The 14,141-nt window shown below is 38.5% G+C and overlaps 1 protein-coding gene and 2 long non-coding RNA genes across 3 annotated transcripts; 2 read left to right on the top strand and 1 right to left on the bottom strand.

Annotated features, from left to right (window-relative positions):
• Positions 1 to 2,023: 2,023 nt before the first annotated feature.
• On the top strand, positions 2,024 to 4,852 carry LOC131336345 (uncharacterized). The gene is made up of 2 exons (XR_009202782.1): positions 2,024 to 2,212; positions 4,439 to 4,852. It is a non-coding gene; the product is annotated as an uncharacterized LOC131336345 (long non-coding RNA).
• A 1,741-nt stretch (positions 4,853 to 6,593) lies between these two features.
• On the bottom strand, positions 6,594 to 13,523 carry LOC131336023 (histone H1-like). Its single transcript, XM_058371628.1, has 4 exons — positions 13,252 to 13,523; positions 12,186 to 12,998; positions 7,345 to 7,419; positions 6,594 to 7,233 (listed from the first exon to the last, which is right to left on the bottom strand). Exons 1-4 carry the CDS (start codon positions 13,399 to 13,401, stop codon positions 7,060 to 7,062), a joined length of 1,212 nt encoding a protein of 403 aa, XP_058227611.1. The 5' UTR covers positions 13,402 to 13,523; the 3' UTR covers positions 6,594 to 7,059.
• Positions 8,560 to 11,803, top strand: LOC131336024 (uncharacterized). Its single transcript, XR_009202729.1, has 2 exons — positions 8,560 to 10,208; positions 10,699 to 11,803. It is a non-coding gene; the product is annotated as an uncharacterized LOC131336024 (long non-coding RNA).
• Positions 13,524 to 14,141: the final 618 nt, after the last annotated feature.

Genomic DNA, 14,141 nt, shown 5'->3' with positions numbered 1-14,141 from the left:
TAGAAACAACTTACTAACTAAACTAAGCTACTTTAGAGATCTGGTGGTGGTTTTGGAAGTGATTTGGTGGTTTCTCTCAAGAACTCTCAAGAAACTTAAGAAAACTAGAATTTTTGAACCAAGAACACTTAGAATTTTTAGAGAGAAGTTGGAGCAAAGTGTGAAGGTGTGAGTTCAAGCTTGAAGTGAGCTTGCTATTTATAGGCAAGGCTCTCCCTCTCCCTCCTCAAGGCCGCCCCCCACCCCCCCTCTCTCTCTCTCCATATCTCATTTTTTTATTCCAAAAATCAAGCTTTCTTGGAAGATCAAAGTCCAGTTTCTAGGCTTGCATGGCTAGGTTTAGTCATTGGATTTGATCTTGGAAGATTTGTGTAAGAAAGGAGAGTTTGTACATAGTTTAAAATTGAAAAATGCACAAAATAGGACAATGGAGGTTAGATTTTGCTTGGAAGAATAAACAACCAAGGATTTGAAAGGATGTAAGAAGATCATGGTGATCAAGTCAAGGTACAACCAAATCTCCCCTCTTTCTCCTCCTCCTCTCTCTCCCTCTCGGCCCACTCTCTCTCTCCCTCCCCTCTCTCTCTCGGCCTCTCTCTCTCCTCTCTCTCTCTCTCCCATGCACTAGTATATACACACACATATATTTATATTACAATGTACAAGAAAACAATAAACAATAGGTACTTTTGGTACTTGAGTCAAGGAAACTTAAAGCCTAAGATTTTCCTATTAAACTAGTTAATAAGCACATGTGTACTAAGTCAATTCTTTAGTCATCCAAGTACATATATAATATATACATAGGTACTTATGTGATCTAGGGAGATCATCTCCCTATTAAATTAATCCAATTGGGTACAAAACCCCAATAGAAAATAATATCAAGGTACCTAGGAAATCTTAGGCTTTAAATCTAATAAGTACATACAATATAAAATATAGGTACAACATCACATGAGAATTTAGAAAATGACTAGTTTATTAAATCCTAGTACTTAGTAGGAAGATTGGAGCTATTACCCAATGGATAATAAATCCCCTAGTAGTTATTGTCCAATGGACAAAAGTAATAAGGAAATTTTTATAGTTAAATAATCAAAAATGTCCTTTTAAACAATTATAAAATTCTATTCTTTTATAGATATTAGTACTTAATCAAATCTTTCAATGAGTACTTTTAATATAAAGAATGGGGTTTCTATTACCCAATGGATAAAAATTCCCCTAACTTCTTTCGTCCAATGGATAAAGAAGAGAACCAAAATAATAAAAGAAAATAAATAAACAATTTCAAGTCTAGGGTTGAAAAGGTTCTCAAGGTTCAAAGATGGCAAAAAGGTCCAGATATGGTAACTAGGTGACTTCCTAGCTCGGTTCCTCCAACTAATTGATTAGAAACTAACTAGACTTGCCAAGTAGGGCTTAAAGTCAAGAAACGAACTCTGAAGGGCTAAAGTGTAATTATGACAAACTACAAGGAAATAAAAGAAAATTAAATCAATTCAAGTAATTTAAATAATAACTCGAACATAAAACAATTTTTGTTTTTATCAAAATTCAGAGTTATTACATTTGTGATTGTAGAATGATTGTTCATTAAATGCACTTTCGTCATGTCTACGTAGCAGATCAACAACATAGGAAAAAAAGATGGTCCAGTACTACGTCGAACATTACAGGGGTCGTACAGATGGGCATATATAATACTACCATCTTTGTCGAGTAACAATGACGATTAAAAACTTGAAGTAGATAATTCCTGTAAAGAGTGAATTAGCCCGAACACACGCGTAACAAGTGCCATGATCGGTAGCACCACTATTGTATTATTGAGTGAAGATCAGGAAACGGATGCCACCATCTGTAACACCCTTTATATTTGAGGTGCTTAAATATTATACTCTAATAACCTAAAGGGGCAAAATGCATTTTTTTTAAGAGCTGTGCATGTGTGCCGTGTGTTGGTGAGGTGTGTGTGTGAGGTGTATCTCATAAAAAAAGAAGAAGAGAAAACCCATCAGGGGGTTTTGTTTCAATGTGTGTGTGTGTGTGTGTGTGTGTGAGAGAGAGAGAGAGAGAGAGAGAGAGAGAGAGAGAGAGAGAGAGAGAGAGAGAGAGAGAGAGAGAGAGAGAGCAGCCGTGGAGAAGAAGAAGAAGAAAGAAGGAGAGAAAGGAGAAATTAGGGTTGGTTGAATTGAAGCTTAATTAGGTAAATTTCATATCTTTAAGTGCTGAATTTCATATTTCCCATGCTAGGTCTCATGTTCTGCATCTTATATGCACTGAATTGAATCCATGGGAGAGGGTTTTTGAGGTTGGAGTTGAGTTTTATTCTATAAAATTCGTGCATCATATAAATATGCATAACTGTGTTTTGAGCAAAGTTGAATCTGTCCTGTTTTTGACGAAATTTTCTCATTGACACACCGACCATGTTATTTTCCGATAATTTTACTGGAGATGTCTCTATGTGTTTATCTTGTGCTGTAAAAATTTCAGAATTTTCTGAGAAGTGTGGAAAAAGATAAAAATCATAAACTAAGATGTGGTCGGATTGCTGGTTTTGTGCAAACGGCTTACAAATCTTTGTTATGCATCATTTTTTTTTATAGTTAAACAATTCTCCTGATTATGAGTCCTTATGAGTCTTAAAGATTGATAAGTTGATGATATTTTGGCATTAGAATTACTGAAAAGTATGACGTATTCGATTTTTAATGAATTTTCGAACATAGACTGTTCTGCTGGAAATTGTGCTTCACTGCACAGGATTTCTGAGTTTGGAGGTGATTTTGACTAGGTTCCTTTATTGTGAAAAATCTGGAAAAAATCAGGGATGAACTTTGATGAGTGATAATGGTGTGTACCACCAAATTTGGGATTTATTAGATGCATATTCTGAGTTTGGCGGATTTTACAAGTTGGTGTGTCCCTGCTGAGTTTTGTATTTACTGCACTGGCACATTTTGGGAAAATGGTCATATCTCTTAGCTCGAGTATCGGGTTTGCGTACGGGTTATTGATTCTGAAACTAGACTCGTATACCTTTCGGAATATGTAGGGGTTGTGGCTTAGTTTGCAATAGATTAAATCAGTTTTTGATTTGAAGTTGATGGACGTGCAGAATCTGTGATTTTGGACAGGTTATTGTGTAATTTCGGACTAGTATAACTTTGTCGTCCGGACTCTTTGTTGAGCAAATTTTACATCAAAATTCATATACCGGAGGTGTATTTTCTAATGGTGGTGGTCTCATGACCTGGTTCAAAACCAATAAGAAGTTATGGTCGAAATACGACATGATGGTCATGGTTTTCAAACTGATTTTAAGAGTTATGTCATATTTATACTCTTACGTTTGATTGGGGGCACTTCTAAGCCTTAAGATGGACATATTTATATTCGGTGGGTATCGTCTAATACTTTATTAGTTTTATAATTTGGTATCAAATGATTGTTAAATGGTTTTGGGGTGTTGGTGGCCTTGTTAACATTTTTTTTTAACCCTTGTTAGCATGGTAAATATATTATGGGGTGTATCATATATTTACTTAAACATTTCAAGGGATCCATATGCTGATATGGTAACTTGTGGCTAGGTAACAAACCGGTCAAATAGGAGGTGCCAAAACTGTAAGTTTGGCGTATCTCAGTCGATGCAAAGGTGAGTGTGTCTGATATGGTTCTTCCCAATAAAATGTTGTTGTGGTGGTGAGTATACATCTTGCTAATCGTAGTAAGGTTTCGATATGGTAATCTTTAATGAGATATTACTGTAATGGTGAGTGCATATCATGCAATTATTGTTTAACTTATGATATGTTGGGAATGTTCGCGTGTGAGGCACACCATGTCGTAAGTCATATCGCTTATTTAACAATGGTTGGGAGCATGGTGTGTGGGACACGAGATTCGATTGTGATATGTGATTGATTCATAGATGTTCTATATTGAATTGAACTGTTGGCTTAGTGCCCAGTGATTGGCTTTATGCCAAAATGCTTTTATGCCTTAAATTATTTGCTGTATGCCCGGTGATTGGCTTTATGCCAAAAGGCTTTAATGCCTTAAATTATTGGCTGTGTGCCCGGTGATTGGCTTAATGCCAAAAGGCTTTAATGCCTTAAGTTATTGGCTGTGTGCCCGGTGATTAGTTTAATGCCAAAAGGCTTATGCTTTAAATTATTGGCTGTGTGCCCAGTGTTGCTTTTAATTGCTTGGTTTACTGTTTGACAAGTTGAGATTATCTTTTAGCTGTTGAATATTACTGTTATGTTGTATTTGGAAGATGTGGTGATTATATCTGTTATGTACATTTGAGTATCTCAGTTATGTTGGGAATTTATATTCTTGTTGTTATTTATTCGGTTGTTGCTATATTTTGTTGAACATTTCTATATCTCACGCACTCTGGCTTTCCTTTTTGGTCTGCCAGGTAGCAGGTTGCATTGAGTGGGTCCACTACCAGTCATCGTATTAAGAATTGTTTGGGCCAGTGTTGGATGATATGGATGAGCGAGTTGGTTGTAGGTAGGGAACTAAAAAGTTGATTTATATAAGTTATAAATTAGTCGTCGGTGGATGTGTTGAAGTATAGATTTTTTTTTTAAAGTATTTGTAAAACTATATTGTTGTTTGGTTGTGTGAGGTCGTGGTTGGTTGGTCGATACATCGACTCATTTTTATGTTAAGGTGATAAGTTTTTCGCTAGGTGTTTATTCTGACAGGATGTGAGGTGTGGTTTGGTTTTATGTGTGGAATGCCACGTGGTCGCGCCAACTCTGGCCCACTTTGGGTGCCGTTTGCGGGGCGGGGCGTTACACCATCTCTCTTTGTATAAGTGAATTGCAAGATATCATTTCGATTGCTATTCGGTAGATTGTGGCAAAAAAAATAGTACCCATGGCCATCAAGTGAATCAATGTCGTGGGTTATGCCTTGTGGTTTTTTTTTTTTTTTTAATCCGAAACACATTCTATTAAAAAGTCAAATGGCACTTACAGCGATTCTATCCGAATACATTGAAAAGGAACTACAACCAACCCATCCCAAAGAAAATACATAAGAAATGTAGGGACAAAGAGAAGAAACTAATGTCTAGATCATAAGCACGACACAAAAGCTCATTACACACCACATCTATGGATCAAGTCACGTGGAGCTAGCAATCTAACCATCTAGCTGCCTCGGGATGGCGTAGATTCCAAATTAGAGACAACAATAACATAAAGGATGGAAACAGACATGAACGCAAGCAAAAAACAGAAAAACAGCACTTTGGACTACTCCAATAAGCACGCTAGCCTACTCCGGCCGAGGAAAGACGCGCCAATGCCTAAGGCACAGGTAGATCCTCGAACCAAAGCGATGGAGATAAACTCCGGCAAGCCCCCCGTTGCCTCGGCAAGCTTCGGGCGCGGAGACTGAAATAGAAATCTGATGTGGGCTAGGATTCTGATCAACGCGACCACGGGGACCGATGACTAAAGAACCTTCTCTGCCTATTCATGACCCCAGGGCTGACCAAACAAGCGAAATACAGTCTCGAGGGCCAAGCCTTGATCCTTATTTTTCCCACCACCGCAACTAGCCGGATTTAAGGGAAACCCAGACTGGTAGCAAAACTGGATTGGAACGAAGAAACAAAAAACAAACAGAAAAACCCCTTCACCTAGCTGCACACCTTATTGTCTCACCACTGGTCCAAGGACTACAGATCTGAAGACGACAGATGAGAAAGTGGCCCTAGGGAACCACCTTATGTTGTATGCACTGACACTGAGGAGTCCTCTCCGTTCTACAAATACCGCCATCCCAAAGCTAGGGAACTTGGAAGCTCAGGCGATGAGAGAAGAGAGAGGCAAGGAGGGACAAAAAGTGGGAGGAGAGTGGAGAGGGAGGCAGCCTACCCCAAACGACATCTAGGGTTTTTGTTTGAGAGAGAGGGGCTTGACAAACTACCCTGGTTTTTGCTAGTTATTACTATCCTCTGATAAATATTGTTTACTCATTTTTAGGGTCATTAAGTAATTCATCAAATCAATTACTCCATCCGTCTCAATTTGTTTGTCCAATCGTTGAAATTCGTATCTTTCAAAAATATACTTATATTTTACATTTTATAATATTTTTTATGATTTTGAAGATTTTTAAACTAATTGAAATCTATCAAATAAGATCCATATTATATATTAAAAACATTACGAATTGAAAATTATAAACAATTTTTTGAAAGGTCAAACGCTCTCAAAAAGTCAAAAAGATGACAAACAAACCGGAACGGAGGGAGTATAACGTAGTATATTGTGATAAATGACGACAATAAGAGTAGGCCCAAGCCGAACGTACAAAAAAAGAAAAGAAAAAAGAAACGAAAAACCTAACAATAGTAGCTAAAGTATTGGAAGAAAAAAAAAACAAAAGAATAAACCAAACAACCCAATCAAGAAGTTGCTCAAACATTGCAAGTAACACCACTACAGAGTACTCAATCAACAAAATACCAATGCAACCACAAAAAGATATGAACCCCGAAGAACTAAAATTTAAGAGAGCTAAAAACTCAATAAAATCCTAAAACGCCAAAAACAGAATACATAATGAGAAGACTTACATTTCTACTACCTCCACCGGTAGAGTGGAGGCATACATACAGAAAAAGCAAATACTTTCTTACAGACCCTTTTCAAGAAAGCTTAGCATAGGAATTAAACTCATTCATGACAAATGAGGCTTTTTTTGCTAAAACTACAGTTTCCACTAGTTGCGAAACTAAAAGCCCATGGCTATATTCCCACAGACGCAGAACATGCCATGTGAAATGCATTCAAATTTTCCAATCGTAATAAAAGTACAATGTGCAAATACAAATTCATGGCCCCTTGAAGAGTTGTAGAACACCACATTCCATTCTCATCTCCATCACCAATCACATTTAGTTCTTCATCGGACTTCATGTTCCCCCAAAGATCCTTGCAAGTGTTTCCTCCTTCAAATAGAAAAAGTAATCTTCAATTATTTCCAGCACATTTCTTTGATCTTATGCTTCAATTGTTGTCAGTGTTGGACAAGTGGTTCTTGCACTTGAATATGGACTTGAACATTTAATGGCGCGTTCAAATCCATTGTCGCAAGTTCTTCCAACTCTTGCAATGCTCCAAATCCACTCAAAGCTGTTTCAGGGTTTAAGTGTGGTTTCACCGTAATGACTGCCTGTTTGATTCTAGATTTCTGCAAAAAATGAAATTCACAGGTTCTGTATCAAACAAATTTCATAGCAGACTATAATGAAATTGGAAAATATATCAGTTACTGAAAACTGTGGAGTAATATTTGACTTACGAAAAATTCAAGTTTGCCCTTGAGATCTTCATATGCCACCAACTGTTGACTGGCAATCCCAGGAATTGATGCATTCTGGTATATCCCACCATTGGCAAAACCAACAACAACAAAAAGCTTTCTCAAAATTCATCACAAAACTATACAAAAAAGCATGTTTCATTTTGTCCAGCATCATATAATGGTATAATATTTATAAAGAGAACCAAATTTCTTCTCACCTTAAATCTAAACCTTTAAGGACTTTTCCGCTCAAAATTTAACCAATTAAATTACTGTTTTTCACAGTACGAAATAGCTTATGTTCTCATTTATATGCACAAACTAGCTAATCAATGCAATCATAACCATTCACTCTTTTAACAACTCAAAAACTCAAATCATCAAATCGCACTAGTAGGAGGTAGCCAAATGGGAGCAGCCAGATCTGTAGGAAGGGGACAATAGAAAGCAATCACAGAATTGTAGCAAGGGAATTCCTCTAACAGAAAGAATGCATAGGGAAAAGCTTAAGGTTGGATTCGAAAACAAGCCAATCTCTGCAACTGATTTGTTAACTGCACTTACAGAAAACCATAACACGCCTTTTTTTTCTTCTTTGAATCCATGACACGCCTTTTTAGTTCCTGCAGTTTCCAACTTCTTCCCTCTAACCCTTAGCATTTCCATTTTGAAGATGGGAAAGCACAGATGAGCGAGTACGCTTAAACAGCATGGCCACATGGCCCACATTAACTTGTTTGAATTCAGCAAAGACCAATGAAACTACATTCACAACAGTTTGCCCATGCTCCTTTGAATTCAGCAAAGACCGATGAACCCGTATTCACAACAGTTTGCCCATTGTTAATTTGTTAGAAATGGAGTTCCTCTGTTGCATGATGTTGACTAGGTACGGCCAACCTGAAACTCTATTGTTGTTTCTCCAAACCACCATTCTTAACTACGATTTAAATTTAACTTATAATAAACCACCATTCTTAACTACGATTTAAATTTAACTTATAATAAACCACCATTCTTAACTACGATTTAAATTTAACTTTTAATATGTATTATAATTCATGTTCAAGAACCAGGAAAAAAAGGACTTTAGTTTGCGGGGCTATGAGCATAGCATATATTTTAACAACCTTTCTCACTATATGTCGTAATTTAATAATTTATTACCATATTCTCTCAAGTTTCTTGGGTTCATCATTCTATTTATTTCCGGTCAAATTTTGATTAATTTGCTAAGTTCGCTTTTGAACTCATAATTTTTAAGCTTCCACATACATGCAGTGTCGCCAGACATATGGGATGCCCTTTGAAGGTCCTTTATAGCATTATCCTTATTAGCCTATGAAGCATTGACACTCCTTGGCATGTCCCCTTGTCTAACAAGGGGGGCACGCAGAGGACACAGCAAAATACGTATGGGACACGCCACGTGGCGTTGTCTAACAAATTTAATTAATTTCTATAGGTGGACACGGGAGGGACACTAATGGGGTCACAACAAGGGTTAAATATGCAAATTATTATTTTTTTTGGGTGGCTGTGTTAGGATTAGGGTTTCTTTTTGGTTGGGCTTGTCCCTTTAGGTGTTTGGACTTTGGCCCTTAAGGTTGTGGACTTGTCCCATTGGGTTTTCTTGATTGGTATCTTGCCAATCGAGGGTTTGGGTCTCGAATTGGGCATAGGATTTTTCTTAGCTTTGTTAGAAATTTGATGTCGTTCTCCTTGTTCCTGTTGGTCTTTGTAACAATTCAAAAAAAAAATGAAATTTTCTTGCCGTTAAAAAAAAAATGCAATTTTTTTAAATTTATTTTGGGGTAAGTGTGCATTACTTCAAATATTTTGGGTTGTGTAATATGATGTATATATGATACTTGTTTGTATATATTGAAGCTTCATGCTGGTTTACGTCTAATTATATTTCCATAGATATATAATATGGATTTAGTTATTTCTATCGTGCCCACCCCCCCCACCCATTACATGTCCCATTTCTTTTAAGAAATCCATTGTTTGCGTCCATAATGTTTAGGAAATCCCGTGTCAATGTCCGTGTTTGTGCTACATAAGTATTAAGCGAACAAAATTTGTTAATCAAGAGAAAGTTAAGGTAATCTTAACACCAACGAAATTTGCTTATGTTAATAATTTATTACCATATTCTCTCAAGTTTCTTGGGTTCATCATTCTATTTTTTTCGGGTCAAATTTTGATTAGTTTGCTTTTGAACTTACAATTTTTAAGCTTCCACATACGCGCAGTCTTGCCAGACATATGGGATGCCCTTTGAAGGTCCTTTATAGCATTATCCTCACTAGCCTGTGAAGCATCGACACTCCTAGAGGCTGGCGTATCCCCTTGTCTAACAAGGGGGCACACAGAGGACACGGCAAAATACGAATGGGACACGCCATGTGGCGTTTAATAAATTTAATTAATTGCTTTAGGTGGACACGGGAGGGACACGTATAGGGTCACACAACAAGGGTTAAATATGCAATTTTTTTTTTGGTGGTTGTGTTAGGATTAGGGTTTCTTTTTGGTTGGGCTTGTCCCTTTAGGTGTTTGGGCTTCGGCCCTTTAGGTTGTGGACTTACCCCATTGGATTTCCTTGATTGGTCTATTGCCAATCGAGGGTTTGGGTCTTGGATTGGGCATAGGATTTTTCTTAGCTTTGTTAGAAATTTGATGTCGTTCTCCTTGTTCCTATTGATTTTTGTAACAATTTCAAAGATTAATGAAATTTTTTTGCCGTTTTTTAAATTTTTTTGGGCAAGTGTGTATTACTTCAAATATTTTGGGTTGTGTAATATGATGCATATATGATACTGGTATATATATATTGATGCTTCATGCTGGTTTACGTCTAACCTATGAAGCACCGACACCTCTAGAGGTTGAAATATCGCAGTGTCGAACACGTATGAGACACGGCGGGAACACGTATGGGACACGGCGGGGACACGTATGGGACACACGGGGACACATCATGTAGCGTGTCCCATAATTTAATTAATTTTTTTATGGGGACACAGCTGGGGACACGGAGTGACATTGATGGGGACACATCAGGGGCCAAACTGCATTTTCAAAAAAAATAGGGGTCAAACTGTAAATTTTTTTTGATGGGGACACATCAGGGGCCAAACTGCATTTTCAAAAAAAATAGGGGTCAAACTGTAAATTTTTTTTTAAAAAAATTGGGGCCAAATTATAAATTTTTTTTAAATTCTGGGTGTCAATCTATAATTATGTATTTATTTATAAAAATAAATAAATAAATATACACATGGCGTCCCCCGTCGTGTCCGTGTCCCCAATTTTTTTTAGAATTCCCATGTCCGTGCATCATAGCGTCTAACTATATTTCCACAGATATATAATATAAATATTCTAGATTTAGTTATTTCTGTCGTGTCCCCTCCCGTGTACATGTCACTATTTTGTGAGAAATTCGTTGTCTGTGACCAAAAAGGAATAAGAGCATAACAAATTGGGATGGAGGGAGTATCTTATTATTTTCCTTATTGATTTTGACTCTAGAAAACATGAATACAGACGCACACACACGTATATATAAGCGTGGCTTTCAATACGATGATCTAAAACACTACCATGTGTCACTTCAGAAGTTGGCCAAGTGTCCATAGTTTCATCAGTCTCATTCCTGTCATCTATGTAGCACGGATACAGATACGGGACATGGAATTTCTTAAAAAATGAGGACACAAACACGGCAGAGGACAGGGGAAAAAAAAATTTTATTCTACATGAAGCTTCAATATATGTAAACAAGCATCATATATATACATCATATTACACTTTTAACCAAAAATATTTGAAATAATACGCATTTACCCCCCAAAAATTAAAAAATTGCATATTTCACCCCTGCCGTGTTCCCATACGTGTCCCCATTGTGCCAATCGTGTGTCCCACTAAAAAAATTAATTAAATTTATTGGACGCGCCGTGTGGCGTGTCCCACACATATTTTGCCATGTCCCACACATATTGCCATGTCGGACACATGACACGCTGGCCTTTAGGAGTGTCGAAGCTCCATAGCCTATCATTGTCATTGTTGCCAAAACATGTGCAACCCCAAGGTTTTTTGAAATAATTCTCTCATGTCTAGTCAATCTTTGATTTAAGTGAGCTTAGTACCTACTTGGATATTTTGCTTGCTCAATATATTGTTACACTTAAAGTAACATACATATTTCAAGGTTTAAAGGAGCTCATAAAACTTTTATTTAACATTGTTCTCACTCTCTCTTTTATAATTATTAAACTCAAAAATTGAAACTGTAAATGCTTACGCATCAATAACCCAAGATGTACACCTCGCCTCATGACAAATAAAACGCCTTGCATTGTACCTTCACCTTTAAAAACATTGGCTTCGAGTAGTTTTTTTTTCTCCCTTTATCGAGGTAAGTTGGTTTGGAGTGGTTATACTGAATCGTGAGATAGTATTTATGTACTCATACAATGTCACATGAAATCTATTCGAAACAATGAAATATCCCGTGCATGAGTCTAAACGCTAGTTAAAAACAAGATCCTCAGCATACACTGAAGGGCTCATCAAAATGGCCTTCACATACACATTTAGAAGCTGCTATTTATCTTATTCACACTTCTACTCCAAATTACATCATCAATGATTGTGATTTCGGTAAGCTCATGGGATAGCTAAAGATTTAACCTAACTAGCGTTCAGGCATTAAGTTAGTACCCTATCCAATTACAGAAAAAATCAATTTACATAAAGTTTTAATTATAATTAATATGGTAAAATGTATAGAAATTGGAATGCATTCCGTAATTCAGGTGTACCTTCCTCGGCCGGCCCAATGGTCTTCCAGTAAGCTTTCTTGGCTTCTTAATCCCACCAACTCTATGCGGCCTCCCCTGCTGCTTCGATGGCAACAGTCCACCCCCAACACCACCAAGTGCACCCCCATCACCACCAACCACCACATTCTTCGGCCGCCGGCCGCGCGGCCTGCCTGGTGGCTTCCCCATGGGAACATCCCTTTTCGGCCGTCCTCTTGGTCTTGGCCCAACAGACCTCATCTTTGGCCCACTCTGCCCCATCATCGTTTTCGTTTTCGGAGGCCTCCCACGGCCCCTTTTAACGACCCCAGGCCCGCCCAACTCGGCGCCTACCAACCCACTCCCGTCAACGGAAACAGGAAAAGATTTGGGCCTCGGAGGCCTCCCTGGGCCTCTCTTCTTCTTCGCCTTTGGGGGTCTACCAGGTCCCTTTCTAGCTACAGGGTCAGCAAGACCCAAAGAAACTAACACCGAATCCGGCCCAACCACAACATTATTATGAGGCTGAAGCTGACCAACAACCTTGGGCTTAGGTGGACGCCCACGCCCTCTTTTCGGCGCAGAAGAGGGCCCATTCCCATTTCCATTTCCTCCTCCATCGCCATCGGAAAGAGTAGGAACAGATCTAGGGAGCTTGTAAGAGTGCTTGACCATCAGGAGGTGACCGTTGTTCTTCAATCGCTTCAGGTGGTGAGTCAACAAGGCCGAGTGGTTCGACGGCAGGCTCGAGTAGTTTTTCTCAATGTATTTAGCTATAGCCTGACGACTCGACCCATTCCTCTCCTTCAACGCCGTTATAGCTGCCGTTATCATCTGTCATCCCCAAATCAGTCATTTCTAGATAGAGAAAATAAATGATGAGGGTAGAGCTAGCTATATATACTCCATTTAAAAAAGAAAAAAAGAAATCATCAGTTTACTTCACCGACCTGATGATAACTGTTACAAGTAGCCAACTAGCGGTAACGAAAATTCAAAGAGATATAACCGTTTTCAAGATATGTATATACATATGCATAGGCCTAAAACAATAGAGAGTGAGCTAGGGTTTTGAAAATTTTTGTACCTCCGCATAAGGTGGGTGGCTGTGGTTGATGGAGGCGAAGGTGGGAGTGGGGTTGGCGGCGTGAGCTATGTAGATCGGTGGTTCCGCCGCCACAGGTGGTGGTGCTGGCGGCGGTGCGGTGGTCGCCGGTGGATCTATGAACAGGTCCATGGAGAGAGAGAGAGAACGGGGTTTGGAGAGAGAAAAAGGGATGAGGATCAGACAGAGGAGAGAGAATAGGATAAAGGGTCGAAGGGTTAGGTTATCTTTATCCAACCCCTATCCATCCGCACCTTAAAGAAAGCAGAAATATAAGAACGAAGTGGCCAATTTTGCCCCATTTTTTCCAATTAAGTCCTTCAATTGGTGATCTCGTAGTAATGCTTGTGAGGGTTTCTCCGTCATTTCGATCGCTTGCGCGTGTGCTCCGGAGGAGGAGAAAACGCGCGTGAGAGTATTTATGACTGTAGCAGCAGACTGTACTAATAGACAGCAGAGTTATCGTCAAAAGACGGTACTAGCCTTTCTAAAGGGGGTGTTCAGTGGGACTGGGGGGCCTGTGGTGACCCAAGTCACCACAGGATTGGTGCCTCAAAACGGTGACGTTTTGCGGCAAGAAGAACTAGGGAAAAAAGGGCTGCAAGGTTCTGTTCGGTGAAAAACAGATGAAAAAAATTAAGTACTTTAATTTTTCATTCGTTTGAATCAGTGCAAAGATTTTATTTTATTTTATCATTTTATCCTAAACGGTCATAATTAATTTTTGACTCTAGGACTCTCGTTTGTTAGTCCTAAGAGATGGAGTATTTGATTTTATGACTTTCTTAGGGCTAACCAACGAGAGCCCTGGAGTCAAAAATCAATTATGACCCCTTAGGATAAAATGATCAAAAAAATAAGATCTTCGCACC

Source organism: Rhododendron vialii, chromosome 8a (assembly GCF_030253575.1).
Source record: "Rhododendron vialii isolate Sample 1 chromosome 8a, ASM3025357v1".
NCBI lineage: Eukaryota > Viridiplantae > Streptophyta > Magnoliopsida > Ericales > Ericaceae > Rhododendron > Rhododendron vialii.
This window is presented reverse-complemented; position numbering and strand designations above follow the sequence as displayed.

Excerpts from the sequence above, each read along its gene's own strand:
- LOC131336023 (XM_058371628.1), bottom strand. The coding sequence starts at position 13,401 with ATGGACCTGTTCATAGATCCACCGGCGACCACCGCACCGCCGCCAGCA. Across the intron at positions 12,999-13,251 it reads GCCACCCACCTTATGCGGAG|ATGATAACGGCAGCTATAAC; the intron begins GTACAAAAATTT and ends TGGGGATGACAG. Across the intron at positions 7,234-7,344 it reads AGGGCAAACTTGAATTTTTC|AAATCTAGAATCAAACAGGC; the intron begins GTAAGTCAAATA and ends CATTTTTTGCAG.